General features: G+C 47.0%; 1 protein-coding gene across 1 annotated transcript in view; it reads right to left on the reverse strand.

The window, feature by feature from the left end:
* ADGB (androglobin) overlaps positions 1-16,311 on the reverse strand; it is a 542,000-nt gene that overhangs the window by 272,009 nt on the left and 253,680 nt on the right. The window contains exon 16 of the mRNA XM_075596533.1: positions 15,824-15,887. Within this exon, the coding sequence (XP_075452648.1) occupies positions 15,824-15,887 (64 nt within the window). The remainder of the gene's footprint in view (positions 1-15,823; positions 15,888-16,311) is intronic.

Genomic DNA, 16,311 nt, shown 5'->3' on the forward strand with positions numbered 1-16,311 from the left:
GATAAAAAATTACCCAAGAAAGAAAAGTCTACAGAGATGCCTGTGAGAGCTACGACCTCTACAAGCAGGGTATGCCCACCTGTAGGACTACCACAATTGGGGGTTCTAGCAAATACAGTGGCAACAGCTGCAATAGCGCCTCCTGAGGTCAGGAAGAAAATTACACCTGATAGCCTAAAAATGGAGGACAAGATGCAGCGTTCCTGTAATGAACCCTACCCCACGGAAGAGTGGCCCTTCCAGTCCAATAAAGAGGAAGACATCTCTTACGGGGAACCCGAACCGAATCACATCCACAAAACACCCCAAGAATGGTGGTGGTGCCTGAACTCGGCACGAACAGAAAAGACCGCTCCCTTTGATGACGAATATGATCAGCAGGAGACAGAGCGGGAGCAGTGGATCACCGAAAATTTCCGTCAGCGATTACAGTTGCAAGAAAAGCCGGGTGGATCCAGTGACGCTGCTAAAATTTCAAATAAAGGAGACCCCAGTATTCCTGATGGGACGGAGTCATCAAAAACAAAAAGGCGGAAAAAGAAAAAGAAAAGCGGTTCTTCACTTACCGTGGAAGGAACAGACACGTCCGCAGATCCTGTGGAGGAAAAGGGAGACCGAGTTGCCCTGCAGCCTAGAGAAAATGGAGAATTCGTTCCACGGATAACCGAATATCCAGAGGGCCCAAGGCAGAAATCGTGTACCCCAAAGAAGTGTCTGTCCGGTGCCAACAGTGAGGAACCCTCAACCAGTCATCCCAGGGAAGCGGAGCCAGAACCAGTGAGTGACAATCCCTTGACCAGCCCTGAAGACGCCCTGAAAATTGCCAGGCGTGACTGTGATCTACTTCGAGAACAATTGAAACTTGAGAGAGCAGATAATGCTGAGTTACAGATGACGGTGCTCGCAATGTACTCTGAATCTGGGACAGAATTAGAGGATCTCAAGACTGAGCTAGATACTGCAAATGCTACTATTTCCGCCATGGATGAAAAGCAGAGCCAATCTGATAAAATGGTGGCTACGCTAAAGTGGAAGTATAAGGAGGCACTGAAGCAGATGAAAGTCTTCCAGCAAGAGGTTCACACTCTTCGCATAGAGCTGAATGCCTCACATCATGAGACCAACTGCTGCCGCACAGACCTGGAAGTTTCCAGAAAGGAACTACACAGTCTCACTGAGGAGCTGGACATTTCTAAAAAAACGATTGTCAATCTTAATACAAATCTCCAAGTCTCCCAGAAGGAGCTTCAGACCCTCAACCTAGAGAAGGATGTCTCACGCCAGGAGACTGTCAGTCTCAAAGCAGATGTGCGTAAATGGAAGACTGAAAAAGGAGAACATTTAAGATTACAAAGAAAAAACGTAAAACTCAAAGAAGAAAATTTTAATTTGACAAACGACGTCAAGGAAAAAAATGAAAAGCTGCACGAGCTTAAAGAAATAAATAGACTTTTGGAAAGTGAGAAGTTTGAAGCAGAGCACCGACTGCAGAACCAACTGCAAGGTCTACGTACGCACCTCAAGAAGGCAGAGGAGAAGCAGCGAACTCTGCAGGATGACAATCTGCAGGCTGTTAAAGAAATTCAAGTGCTGCAGGAACGTCTGATGACCCAGTATGTCCCCGCAAAGCAGCATGAGAAACTGAAGGCTACCCTGAGCATCACCAATGCAACGCTAAAAGCCAAGCTTAGAACCCAGGTGATGCGGCAGAAAAGAGAGCACAAGAAGGTCCAGAAACTGAAACAAGTAACTGTGGCCCAAGCAAAGAAGTTCATAGTGCTTCACAATTCAATAAAAATGTGGAAGCAAGCTCAGAGAAAGCAAAGCATGCAGATAAATTCCCTGAGAAGAGACTTGCAAGACGCACTCAAAAAACAGGGATCTCTCGCGGATGAGATTACAGTCCTACAAGGACAAGTATTGACCCTGACTAAGCGTCAGTATCCCACAGCCTCAAAAACCCATGAAGACAAGGGTACAGTGAGAGCTGGGAATACCGCTCATCTGAAAGACAAGGTTGCAAAATTTGAACCACCTAAACAAGCACTAGCAAAACCTTCAGCCACCCAGCTGGCAACAAAAGAAGGTACACGTGCTGAATTAAAACCAGAAGAATCCTTAGCTGATGAAGCTGAAAAGATGGGACATTCTCTGGAAGTGGGTGTGGAATTGCAACTTAATCTCAAAGAGGCTGAACTAGCAACCCCATTGAGTGGGAAAAGAGCAGAGAGACAACTTCAAGAGCGGAAAACTCAAAGTTCTGTTTTTAAACGCTCTGCAACTGCTGCCATACAGTATGCCTACAATAAGACGAGCACCCGATGCGAGGAAAATCTCATGACCGCGCACGTAGAAAAAAGACTATACTTGGAAAAAGTCCTCCTCGAGCGACTGAGGGGTGCTGATCTCAAGCACCTTCAGGAGGAGACACGAATAAACTGGAGAAAGGGCTCCAATCCCAGCAGGACTGAGGGTTCTCTTCCTCCATCCACTCTCATTCAAGTCACAGAGATATCTAGAATGAGAGTGGAAGGATGGGCTTTGGCCGTGGTGTCATGTACGACCCCCTGCTAGCACGCGACCTGTATACGGAACAAGGGTTAATACCGACGCTCGCAAGCGCACCCACTCTTCACTCCGCAAAGGTCCGTCAAATGGACAGTATCACCTCTTACAGGATCAAGGATCAATACACAACCCGCAATCTGCCCCACTCTTCACCCACTCAGGGGTCCCTCAAATGAGTTGTATCTCTCCTCAAGCCGTCCCAATATACCACCGCCACGAACAGCACACAAGTGAGCACGTGACTTTAGATATGCAACCAGGGTTAATACAGAAAGGCTTCTCTAGCAACCCCCCTTTCTCCTCTGCAAGGAACCAGCGAGTTAGTATTAATCCCTACCCAATTGCACATCATAACCATCCACTGCCACCACCTGAGGTTATGCAGATATGATAAAAGATCTTAGACTAACATATCTGGCAGGGCCTCAGGTCCCTGTTTATGATAGGAAAAACTATGCACTTTAACACAAAATCCGCTGTAGTAACATGTGTCTGAATTTAGTAAGTTATTCTCTCCAGCGTGCACAAAGTTCATTCAGAGCCCAAAGCGTTACTTATTAAATGGTTTAATATATATAAAAATACAGTGCTTGAATTACAGAAAAGGTATTAAACAATAAACATACAATTACAATATAAGGCAGAACAGCTTCTTAAAACAAAAGGGGTAAAACAGAAAATCCTATACAGTACTTTACCACCTGCTATGGATTTTCCCCAGAGAGGCACTGGTTCAGAGGATGAGGTCTGACATGCTATCCAAGCATGCCCCTAGTCAGATCTGCCCAGTAACAACCTGGCCCAGACTTAGATACAATATTTTCATAAGCCCAAACCTTTCTACAGAATACTTTGAAAGTCAGAGCAGACAGAAACAGTCCTGCCCAGTTTCAAACCCAGCATTTAGTATTTGGTTAAACAAGTGTAGCTCATTAACCCCTCAAGCACCAAAGGGATTAAAAATACCCAATATCTCATGACAATATCATGACATCTCCCTCCTTAAGATGAGCGAAGGGACTGGTTTACATGCTAGTCCCGCGCTCAAACAAATAAAACCTTTACCATTTCCTCTGGGTTCCTAGGGATAACAAGCTGTAATGGGAAGCTCTCTCCCCCCCCTTTGGCACAATCCCCCTTGAACGCCCCCCTGAGGAATTCTGTGATGGCAGGCTGTACTTGGAGCTTCCCACAAACAGGGGAGGTATACAACAGGGGAGTAATCCCTGTTCAAGTAATGTGCCTTTAATCTAGCAGTGTGGTGGTTAACTGCTGGTAGTCAATTAATAAACACCACCTGCCTGATTTAGATTGCTTACAAAAGCCTGTCTGTTGAGACAGGAAGTGACTCCTTAGCTCACTTGTGAGCTGACCTTTGGAGACAGAGCAGGGGTTCTTGAGTCTCCCAGGAGAGACTGACCAAGAGAACACAGATCTCTGGAGCTGACCATGTCTTAAGCTCTGCCAGAATACACAGCAGAGCTGCTTCCAAGACACAGGGAAAACTACTAAACCTGAAGCTGACACACCCTGAGGGAAGGGAGCTGAACCAGGAACTGAGAAGATTTTCCCTCCAAGAAACAGATAAGACTTTCATTCTTAAGAGACTTCTTATATCTGCTTATTTCATGCTATGTGTTTGGGGCTGGGAGAAATGCTTGACTAAGGGAGATGTGAATTAATTGCATAGTGTTTCACTAGAAATACTCCCAAGTGAATAGAAGCTTTGTCCCCCCCCCCCCCCCCTGTGTTTGGATGGATTTCCTGATGAAAAGGAAAAGGCACAATAAAGCCTTATTATAATTTCACCTTAAAAAAGTCTCCAATTGTGTACCTCTGTGAACGTCGTCTACAGTCACCTTTAAACCACACCTGCATATCGTAGGAATGTACTGGAATGGGGTAACTCCTCCAAGAGTTCAAAACACCCAGGTACTAGAAGAACCATTGACCTTCTGAAACAGACCTTTTGGTGGCCAGGAATGCTGAGGGAGATCAAGGAATTTGTCACTGCATGCCCTACATGTGCTCAAAATAAGACTCCCCGTAACAGATCCACAATGTTACTCCAAACCCTTCCGATTCCAGATCGTCCATGGACCCACCTATCCATGGATTTTATCATGGAACTACCGATATCCAAAGGTATGAATACCATCCTGGTAGTGGTGGACCATTTATCCAAGCAAGCTCACTTTATTTCCCTTAAGAGCCTGCCTAATGTCCCCAAACTAACTAAATGTTTCGTCTCCATGGGGCACCCCAGGTTATTGTCTAAATTCTGGCGGTCCTTTTGTCAGCAATTGGGGATCTCTATTCATTTTTCTTCTGGTTACCACCCCCAGACCAATGGTCAGACAGAACAGACTAACCAATCGTTAGAACAATTTATTCAATGTTTTATTTCCAATACCCAGGACAACTGGACAGATCTTTTACCCAGGGCGAGTTCTCTAACAACTATTTATGGAGTGAGTCAACAATGGACTCACCATTTTTTTTTATCAATTATGGCTTTGACACTTCAGTTCTTCCCACTACAGGAACCAGATCCGGGGTGCCAACAGCTGACAACAGGAATCTACAATTACAGAACTCATGGGAGAGGATTGAAGAGAATCTCAAGAGAGCAGTTTCCATACAGAAAAAGAAGGCGGACCGGCATCGACGAAGAACTCCAGCATACAATCCGGGGAGAATGTATGGCTATCCACCAAAAACATTCGTCTAAAAGTACCCACAGTGAAATTGGCACCGAGATGTATTGGTCCATTCACCATCATTGAGAAGATCAATCCAGTGGCCTATCGCTTACGCTTGCCGGCTTCCATGTGAATCCCATCTGTTTTCCACACCTCTCTTCTGAAGCCATTTGTACAGGACACTCGGTCTCTTGCCCCAGTCTCGCCTCCTGAACCCCTCCTTGTAGCGGGACAACAAGAATTTGAAGTGCAGTCAGTACTGGATTCCAGGATAACCAGGTGAAGTCTCCAGTATCTGGTGCATTGGAGGGGTTTTGGGCCCGAAGAGCGATCCTGGATCTCCCGGGACCAATTACATGCCCCCAGGCTCGTCCGGGCCTTCTACTTGAAGTACCCTCTCAAACCATCCCTGAGACGCCCGGAGGTCGCTCCTGAAGGGGGAGGGAGGTACTGTGAGGATCGGCGTTAGGTCACGCCCCTGCGACAGGTCCCGTGACGACATGGGTGATGCGCCGCAGACCATGGAAGCTACCCACAGGTGCAGCGCTGTCAGACAGGGGGATACCTCCAGGTTCGGGCTTAGGCTCCGCCCTGTGTCATGTCCCGTGACAACACGGGTGACGCACCACACACGTATGAAACCACGCCGGCGCTGCGTCACGAAGAGCACACTAACCAAGATTCACCTGCAGCTGCCGCTCATTCCACCTCCGTTCTACCATTGGGCGCTGGCTACTGAGTGGGCAGTTCATGCTAATGTGTGGCCGCTGCTTGCTGGCTTCTCAAGGGTCACCTGCCCTTTATATGCTCAGCCAGCCCTCTGGCAAATTGGCTGAGCATAATTCTTCGTTCCTGAACGTAGTGCTTACTTCAAGCTTCTGCTGCCTTGTCCTGTTGCCTTTTTGATCCTGTCTTGTCTCTCAGTGTTTTGACCTTGGCTTGTACCTGGACCCCCGACTTCTCTCTACCTCAACCTCGGCTTGCTTCTGGATCTCTACCTTCTCCGCCCCTGGACCACGGCTAACCTCAACGATCGTCCGACTTCTCCAACCCCTGACCACGGCGAATATTAGGACTATCCTCACTTCTCCAACCCTGACCCGGCTATATGGCTATCACTCTGCACTCCGGATGCGCTCACGCGCCTGCAGGTCGGTGTACACTAACATCCCCACCTCGGCCTCGTGATCCCGTCTTGTTTGTGGTGAGCACCCGTTACAGTTACAAAACTCTATAGCTACAGGAAAACTTTGCCTGCTGTCGGAATTTGTAGTGATGGGTCTCGCAAGCTCAATTGATGTAGGAGCTTCAATCCAGTAGTCATATTAAGTCACATTCAAATATTTTCCAATCAAGCTAGTGATATGCAAATAGAAAGATGGCCATCAATATATACAGTATTTACAAGTTGTGAGTACACATAAGCTTTGTCAGTTCAATAAATAGTCTGAGTGTTGTGTTCTTGAGAAAAAAACCTTCCTTTAAAGTTTCACTAAAGGTTGAGCGGGCACCAATTTTGTGTTGTCTTTATTTAAGCAGCAATTCAGTGTCTGGATGGGAGTAATGCCAGCATTGTGTAAGATAGGCTTACCACCATGTTCTTTGAAGCCAACGCTAGGCAGTACTAACTTAACATGGCATTAAGCCTATGCTAATGAGGTCACTAATGGCTGTTGTTTTTGCATATAATTACTTTTTTGTATTTGCGTTAACCTCAAGGAACATAATGCCCGTTATGGATTTTGATAACAGCACATTATGAGCCCTGGCTGGATCTGGGCCTTAGATTCTTGAGATTCTATTCCATAACTAATAAAGCAGGAGTCAGATTAAGGAACAGTGCTCTGATTATTCCACTCATAGAACCCACTTTAGAACCATCTGACACTACAAAAAATTAGAAACAAACACTACATCTGACACTACAAGAAATTAAAAACCTCACATTAGATAAATATTACCATTTGATGTTACCATTAGATAAACAGCAACAGCAACAGTACAATAATCTTCTCTATCCCATTGTCTCCATCTTGTTTATATTGTACTTATGTTTAACCCAAGGTCACAGGAGACTTTTCAAGCCAGATATTTTATTCAATTGACCATTATCCTGTATATTCCTGTATACAGTATATTATATGGAGCTACATAATTATTTTTTCTTTGCTAAACCAAATACTTTAACCACACCGACCTACATGACAATTGCAGCAAGCCTATATTGTACTAAAATTAATTTGTCATTAATGTACATTTGTAGAGAAATCAAGTACAGACTTAAAATTACATAGTTCATGAAGAATAGCCAAGTGCCTACTCCATGGTACAGTAAATAATGAATTGCATGTAGGGTTTCTGTTGACATAAGAGACCAAAAGCATGAAGGTCAAAAGATGCAATGTATATATTATAATTAATCGAGAGTGCAACCTTGAGGGACTTTGAGTGGCCCCTTGTGGCCACTTTGCTGTTTTTCTCAATATTGATTCTCCCTCTGCACCTGATACTGCTTTCTTGTTATGCATGGTGAGGAAGGTGCCTTGGTGTATTCATATAATTAAGTGAACAACTGCAGAAGAATGTATTTTCAACATTATGCCTAATTTGTAATATAAACACAACTTGCAGTTTTGGTCCCTGTGACAGGGTGAAGTCAACCCCTATCAGTTATGCCTGGGAAACATATGTCTGAGTGCTTCATCCAGCACTCAGAAGGTTAACTCAGGAGGAAGCTAGGTAATCAGGAGGTAAGCTGACACCTGATAACCAGCAAGGTAGAACAGGATCTTGTTACTGGCAGAAGCTGGCTGCCTTAGACCAGAGCACACTGCTATGTGAGCTGCTAGCCAGACGGATTCACCAAAGTAACTACTTCAACCAAAGTAAGAATTGTTCATTTGTTTTTCCTGACTGCTTAAAATACACTTACGGTTTGGTAATGGTTTAGCCAGCCAGCCTGCTAGATAGGCCTGGTGTGTTAGTCAGTTCTCCCAATGTGGAGCAGGTTTTGTTTTGGTTTAAAGGGACAGTGTACCCACCTGTTATGTTATGTTGTGGAGAAATAAAGCTACTGAACGTTTTCATTATCCTGAAACTACACGTGTGGACTGTTCCCTGACCTCGGCTACAGACCGTCCTGCCACAGGTGGTGTCAGAAGTGGGAAGTTGGACGGCCCTTGTATCTGAAGGGCCACACAAAAAAAAATGGAGAATTTTTTTTCTCAGTTCCTTGAGCAACAGCTCCAGCTAGCAGAGAAACAAGCTGAGCAACAGGCCCAGCAAATAGAATGGCAGGCCAAGCAAGCAGAGCGACAAGTCCAGCAAGATGAGCAACAGGCCCGGCGGGAGGAAAAGCTACTCCAACTGCTAGTCGAAGGCCCAGCCCCAGGCAGACCAGAGATTCCAAATAACCCACCGGTGATGCTGCCTAAAATGAAGCCAACCGATGACCCAGAGGCATCTCCTCACTTTTGAAAGGGTAGCCACAGCCCATGGCTGGACAGTTGATCGCTGTGTAACGACTCTGGCTCCACTCCTCATAGGAGAAGCTCAGGCAGCCTACCAGGCTCTTCCAGCAGACGAGGCCATGGACTATCAGCAACTAAAGGCTGCTATTCTGGATCGCCTAGGCCTCACACCAGAGACCTACCGACAGCGGTTCCGGACAGTCAAATATACAAGCAGAGATAGACCCCGGGTCGTAGCCCATTGCTTAATAGACTTATGTACCAGGTGGATACAACCGGAGAAGCATACCAAGGCAGAGATCCTTGAACAGTTTGTGCTCGAGCAGTTCATACAGATACTGCCCCCCTCCTCCCGCTCCTGGGTAAAAAGACACGCTGCATTTTCCCTGGATTCATTTGATAAAGGGACAACTGTCCTGAAATGCGTCAGAGTGCTTGCTGTACACTTCAGATGACCACTTAATAAATCGATTTTAACTGGAACTGGTGTGCAGCCCCGAATTTCTTCTCACAGCAGTGCTCCGCCGTCGGACCCTACGGGACCACCTTCAACTTAACTAGCCAAAAAAGACAGAAGCCAGCTCCCTTGGTCCCTCTGCCCTTGGTAGCCGTCCCATTCGAGAGAATTGGGGTAGATCTGGTCGGACCTTTAGAACCCTCTGTGAAGGGACATAAATTTATACTCGTTGTTGTAGATTATGCCACCAGATATTCTGAGACCTTCCCTCTGAGATCAGCCACTGCTAAACAGGTTGCTCACAGGCTGTTAGAACTGTTCTCTAGGGTAGGACTTCCCCAAGTAATGTTAACTGACCAGGGAACAAATTTCATGGCAAAGTTAATGCAGGATGTCCTGAAGTTATTGGAGGTAAAATCCGTCCGGACCTCAATCTACCATCCTCAGACTGATAGATTGGTAGAGAGGTTTAACCGTATTTTAAAAACCATGCTTAGGAAGTTTGTGGACACTGAAAAGCGAGCTTGGGATGAACTTCTCCCTTTCCTGTTGTTTGCGGTACGAGAAGTTCCCCAATCATCCACAGGCTTCTCCCCGTTTGAGCTCCGGGATTGCTGACGCTGAGCGCGGCGTACCTGAAGACGCTGATCCATACGATTGGCCAGGGAGATGAGGTCCTCCAGCAGTCCTGGCCTGGGTTGAGAAGCGAGTTCATCCTTCAGGGAATCCGATAGGCCATTCCAGAAGACGGTGACTAAAGCCTCCTGACCCCAACGAGTCTCAGCTGCTATGGTCCTGAATTCCAAGGCATATTGGGCCACAGGCCGACGTCCCTGTGTAAGGTGCAGCAGGGAATCAGAAGCAGTTTCTTGTCGTGCGGGGGTATCGAAGACCTGTCGAAAGTCACGTCTGAAGGCTGCGTAATCTCAGGTAATATCAGGTCGCAGTTCCCAGATCGGGGAGGCCCATGCCAGTGCGTTATCTGTGAGCAGACTGTATACATAAGCTACCTTTTTCTGACCAGTAGAATACAGTTGCGGAGCCATCTCGAACTGGATCTCACACTGGTTGAGAAAGCCACGGCAAGCGTGGGGATCCCCTGCGTAGGGCTTCGGAGCCGGAATCTTTGGAGCTGAGGACAAAGTGGATGTAGAATTGGGCTGCGCCGGCGGCGTAGGCGCAGGTGGTGCCTGTAGAGATAGGTCCTGTACCTGTTGGGAGAGGAGAACCATTTGATCCGTTAAGGCCTGGATTTGTTGATACATGGCCGTCATGATAGAGTCCACATCAGTCTGGTCTGCGTCTTGTGGGCTCGACATAATGTTACGCCGGTACTGCCCGCAGATCAGACCCGTCCCTTCTACTGAGGTGAGGAACGTATATGGGCACGCACCCGCAGCAAAAGGAGCGTGTCCGGAGTGTGGTGATTTTGGCGTTGCCATGCCAGGTGAAGTTTAGCTAGCAATACTTGCCGGTACCGGTGTAGAAGTGCCGTTGTCGTTGCCGTAGCTTAGGTCAGGGATTGGAGAATTCCGGAATGTCGTTGTCCAAGCAGGGGGTCGAGAGCCAGAGAAAGACGTCCGCCAAGCCAAGTCGTATCCTGCGTGAATAGAGAGAGAGAGAACGCCAGAGTAGTGATCCTAGTGGAAAACTATGTTGAACAATGAATGAATGGCAGGATAGGCAATATAAAGCGTGGCTGACCAATAGGAAGAGGGGGCAGGCCTGGAGGAGTGCATGGAGCTGTCCTGGATAGGCTGTCCAGAGGAGGATACAGGTGAGCAGTCTTTATGCCTGATTGATCCTTGTGTGTGTGTTGGGGGCGGAGCCTCACTGCAGGAGCAGTGAATAAATTAAGAGAGTCCTGCGCGTGCTCTGTAACAGAGACGGGCGCGCGCTCGTAAACGGTAGCAGCCGCATGAGAGAGGGACGATCCCGCAGGAGCGCGAGAACGCAGAGGACGGCGGGGAACCCCCAGAGCCGCCGGCGGTAAGTGACGCCAGCGAGGTGCGCGCGCCACGGCAGCGGGGGTTAATGAAGGTGAGGAGGGACCATGGCACGGGTGCCGTGATCCCAGAGTCCTCACACAACCTCCTTCAGTTTTAGCTCTCGCTCTGTGTTCAGTGTGGTTAGTTTATCTTTCTGATGGTCCACTAACAACTGCATCAGCATGATTGAACACTGAGTTAGTACTAGTTCCCATGAGTGATGGAATTTTATATAGTTATCCCCTCTTATATGGTTAAATAGCACATCCTTCAGGTCTGGGGCAGATTTTATTGCAACTGCCACCATTTGTCTATACGGTGCTCTATTTAATCTATCACCTACTGCAGTTAGCAACAGGTTTTAGAAGTGCAGCACACTTTATTATAACTACACTGTGCAATATCAGCTAGAGCAGGCCTGCATAACTCGTAAAGTGAGAAGGGCCGAACTGCTCCAAGGAAAAAAAAAATCGGGCTGCACGGGTAAAATCATCATCATAACCATCCCCATCTCCATCTCTCCTCTAGCACCTCATCATCATCATATTTCCCCCAGCACCCCTCATCATCATCCTCATAACTCCCCCAGCACCCTTCATCATCGTCCTCATATGTCCCCCAGAACCCCTCACTATCAACCTTTGCGATACTCCCCATCTATCTCTAATACCCCATCTCTCAACCTCACCCACACACATAATACTCCCCCTCCCCATCAAACACACAATACCCCCCTGCACAGCACACACATCACACCCCCCTACACCTCACATCCCTCTCCCCCTTGCACCTCACATCGCTCTCCCCCTTGCACCTCACATCACTCTCCCCCCTGCACCTCACATCACTCTCCCCCTTGCACCTCACATCACTCTCCCCCTTGCACCTCAAATCACCCCCTTGCACCTCAAATCACCCACAATTGTATCTCAAATCACCCCCCATGCACCTCAAATCACCCCCCATACACCTCAAATCATTCCCCATGCACCTCAAATCATTCCCCATGCACCTCAAATCACCCCCTGCACCTCAAATCACCCCCCTTGCACCTCAAATCACCCTCCCTTGTACCTCCAGTGACCCCCCCCCGCACCTCAAATCACCCCATGCACCTCAAATCACCCCCCTGCACCTAAAATCCCCCCCATTGCACCTCCAATCACCCCCCTTGCACCTCCAATCACCCCCCATCACCCATCACCCTCCCCCTGCATCTCACATCACCCATCACCCTCTCCCCCCCTGCACCTCACATCACTCATTACCCTCTCCCCCCTGCACCTCGAAAAAACATTACATCTCCCCCTCCTCATACCTCACCCCTCCCCTCCTCATACCTCCCCCCTCCCTCTCCCTTCACCCACCCTCTCTCCCTTCTCCCCCCTCTCTCTCCATTCTGCCCCACCTCTCTCCCTTCTCCCCCTCTCACTCCCTTCTGCCCCCCCTCTCTCCCTTCTGCCCCCCCTCTCTCCCTTCTGCCCCCCCTCTCTCCCTTCTCCCCCTCTCTCTCCCTTTCCCCCTCTCTCTCCCTTCTGCCCCCCCTCTCCCTTCTCCCCCTCTCCCTTCTCCCCCCGTCTCTCTCCCTTCTCCTCCTTCTGCCTCCTCTCTCCCTTCTGCCTCCTCTTTCTCCCCCCTCTCCCTCTCCCCCTTCTCCCCCCACCCCTTCTCCCCCCACCCCTTCTACCCCCACACCACTCTGTTTGCCCCCCCCCACCAGCAGCCCGTTTTACCCCCCTGCAGCAGTCCGTTTTTCACTCCCCCCCCCTGCAGCAGCCCATTTTTCACTTCCACCCCCCCTGCAGCTGCCCGTTTTTCACTCCCCCCCCCTGCAGCAGCCCATTTTTCACTCCCACCCCCCCTCTACAGCAGCCCGTTTTTAACTCCCACCCCCCCTGCAGCAGCCCATTTTTCACTCCCACTCCCCCCCCCCTGGAGCAGCACGTTTTTCACTGCCAACCCCCCTCCCCCGCAGCCGCCCTACACACACACACACACACCTCTTAGCTCAGCACATCCTCTCCCCGGTACTAAGCCCCGCCCCCGGCATGCTATGACCTCCAACCAATCCCCTGCTTCAACTCTAAAGACCCGCCTCCCGGCATCCAGCTATTGAAAAAAAAAATACTCCCGGCTGCCGCATCCTCCTCATGCTGCTGCCCCCCGCGCACAGCCGCCGACTCGCGCACCGCAAAACCCGGGGGGGGGGGGGGGGGGGAAATCGCCGCCATTTTTTAAAAAAATTTTTAACTTTTTTTTTTTAAACGCGGGCCGTATGTTGTGCAGGCCTGAGCTAGTGCTAGAGGTCTTAACAATATGACCTAGAGCTATAGCTGTTTTGTATACTTGGGGCAGTAATTTAAACAGTTCATTTAACCCTAAGGCAACATATGTGCATTATCTTATCAAGATTTAAATGACACTCTATTGCTAACTACAGGCTGTGCAATCAACCCACCATTAGCAGTGTCATTTCAATACTATTGCACCAATACACTACAAGTATATCATTGGCATTCCATATAAGAATAGTATTTATAATCCCTCAATCTAGCTTTCCCCCAGGCTTCCCTAATTAAGGTGGCTGGGGGCTAGTGTACTCAAGCAACACTTCAGTAACGACTTCCTACCTGGGGACTATCATATCCCTTAGGTAATTAAGTGTAGTGATACAGAGTTTAATCCTATTTTAATTCCCATTGTTTTACTATGTTTCTAATAAAGTTTAGTTTTAAATTTACACCATCATCTCAACACAGTGTCTGAGTGCTCTACTGGGGTTCTTTCCTCCATTGTAAATCAATACTACACCATTTTGGTTGAACAATGCACTTACTGCTGCGGCACAGTTTATTCGAGCATTGGCCCGTTCTGTGCCGCAGCAGTAGCCTGGCGCGCGCCCGAGTGTGACGGGCGCGCGCCGAAGCAGCGGAAGAGCGCCCTCCGATCGGGGCGCTCTCCCTACCGCTGCCGGGTCCGCCGGGTCCCCCGGAACCCCCTGCCGCTGTCCCGCGATCGCGGGACACCAGGGCTCCCTCGGGGAGCCCCTGGACACGCGTGCAGGGGGCGCACGCTCCCGATGACGCGTGACCGCGCCGAGGGGCGGCCACTAGCAAGCCGGGAGATTTCCCGGCTTGCGGTACCGACCACACTTCAATAAAGTGTGTCGGTAGTGTACATGCTTCATTTTTTGTCATTTTTATGGTTCCATACGCAGCTATGATTTATAGCTGCCAATAAAAGATATCCGGGGCTTTGAGCTGAAAATATGACTTTTTGATCACTTACTTTAGGGGTCAGCCACAACAGTTTACAGCGAGAATAATATATATACTGTATATACATATACACACAAATACATATATAATATAGTCAGCCACAACAGTTTACACTGCCGTTCTTGCTGGGATTACTTCTGTGTAGCAGCACTTCCCAAAACCAGGAACCATAACGCTGCCATCTCTGGGTTGCCGGAGGACCTTCACATCAGTAACACCAGCAGTGAGGTCCCAGAGGTCACGTGTTCCAGCGGAGCAAGCAGACGGCGGTCACTTCAGCTGTGTTGGCGCATGTGTTCCATCTTATACCACGATTTCAGATTTTGGCGAATTTGTGAGTTTGAATTTGTCTGAGCGATTGTTTTATTAAACCTTTGTATTTTTTTTATCACACGAGGATCGGGCGCTTTTTTCTTTTTCTCTGATAGGTATTGGACGGGAGGTTGTTGAACCCTGAGCAAAGAAGCAGCCAGAATCCCAGATTTTTACATCAAGGTTTTCAGTATTTATCACATGTATATGTAATTTTTATTTTCATGGACTTCAGACTTTTTATTTCTACACACCCATTGTCCACTATATGTTATTTAGGCTACATATATTTGTTTTATATATTGTTTCCATTTTATTATTTCTCTAGTGGCAAGGGTGTTTTTTGTAACATATTGTGGTTATATTTGTTTTCCTACATAACAATTCAGCCAAACAATATATATTAACTCATTCTTTAGCATTTCTTTATAATATATTATCATCTGTTTATACTATATAATTACACATTCAATGTTAGAATAGGGTCAATTTGGGCAAGTGAGTCACCCCTCAGACGCTGTCTTTATTATATACACACACACACACACACACACACACACACACACACACACACACACACACACACACATACACACACACACATACACACATACACACATACACACATACACACATACACACATACACACATACACACATACACACATACACACATACACACATACACACATACACACATACACACATACACATATATATATATATATATATACACACACCCTCCCCCCTCTGCCTTAAGCACACTTGTTAAATCTTTCTATTATTTTTCCTGACCTTCCAAATACCATTTTCCTTCCTGCTCTTCTGGGAAAAGCAGACAAGACAACCTTTGTTAATAATAAATTAGGTGACGACAGCAAGGAGCAGTCTGAGTACACAGAATGTAGAAAGGTGTAACAAGCAACACAGAGGCAATTGAAAATGAACTTCATATGTAGTACAATATAAAATGAATAGAAACAATTTTGTTCATTGTCAAAAGTAAAACTTTACCACACAAAACTACACAAACAATATAAACCTTTACCTTGAAATCTGATTTCTGGTATGTGTAAGGATATGTATTTGGTTTGTGGAAAACATACAATGTCCTGTGAATTGAAGACAATAAAAAAATCGGTTAATATTATTCATCTGTGATTATATGATAATTGCAAATAGAAGCAAAGTTACTACTTTAATGATTTTTCAGGTATTTGTACATATTATAATATGACCTTGATGGTGTTTATCTAAAAAGTTTCATGCTCATCTATATTAAGAAAAGTAATACAATTATGAATGCACTTTTATGCTTAAAGATACAGTTCCTCACAAAAATATGTAAGCAGTTTACCAAGTAATTGGATTTTTACACAAATGTACTAATCCTTAAAGCACACAGTGCCATTGCACAAAATGGAGTATTAAATGTAAGTCAAACCCCTTCAGAGAATAATATATTCCTGTTTATTAACTAGCTTTTAAAAAATCATCCAAAAAAATAAAAAAATGTAAAAGTAACTACAGCCGCGA

Source organism: Ascaphus truei, chromosome 4 (assembly GCF_040206685.1).
Source record: "Ascaphus truei isolate aAscTru1 chromosome 4, aAscTru1.hap1, whole genome shotgun sequence".
In the NCBI taxonomy this organism is placed as follows: Eukaryota; Metazoa; Chordata; class Amphibia; order Anura; family Ascaphidae; genus Ascaphus; species Ascaphus truei.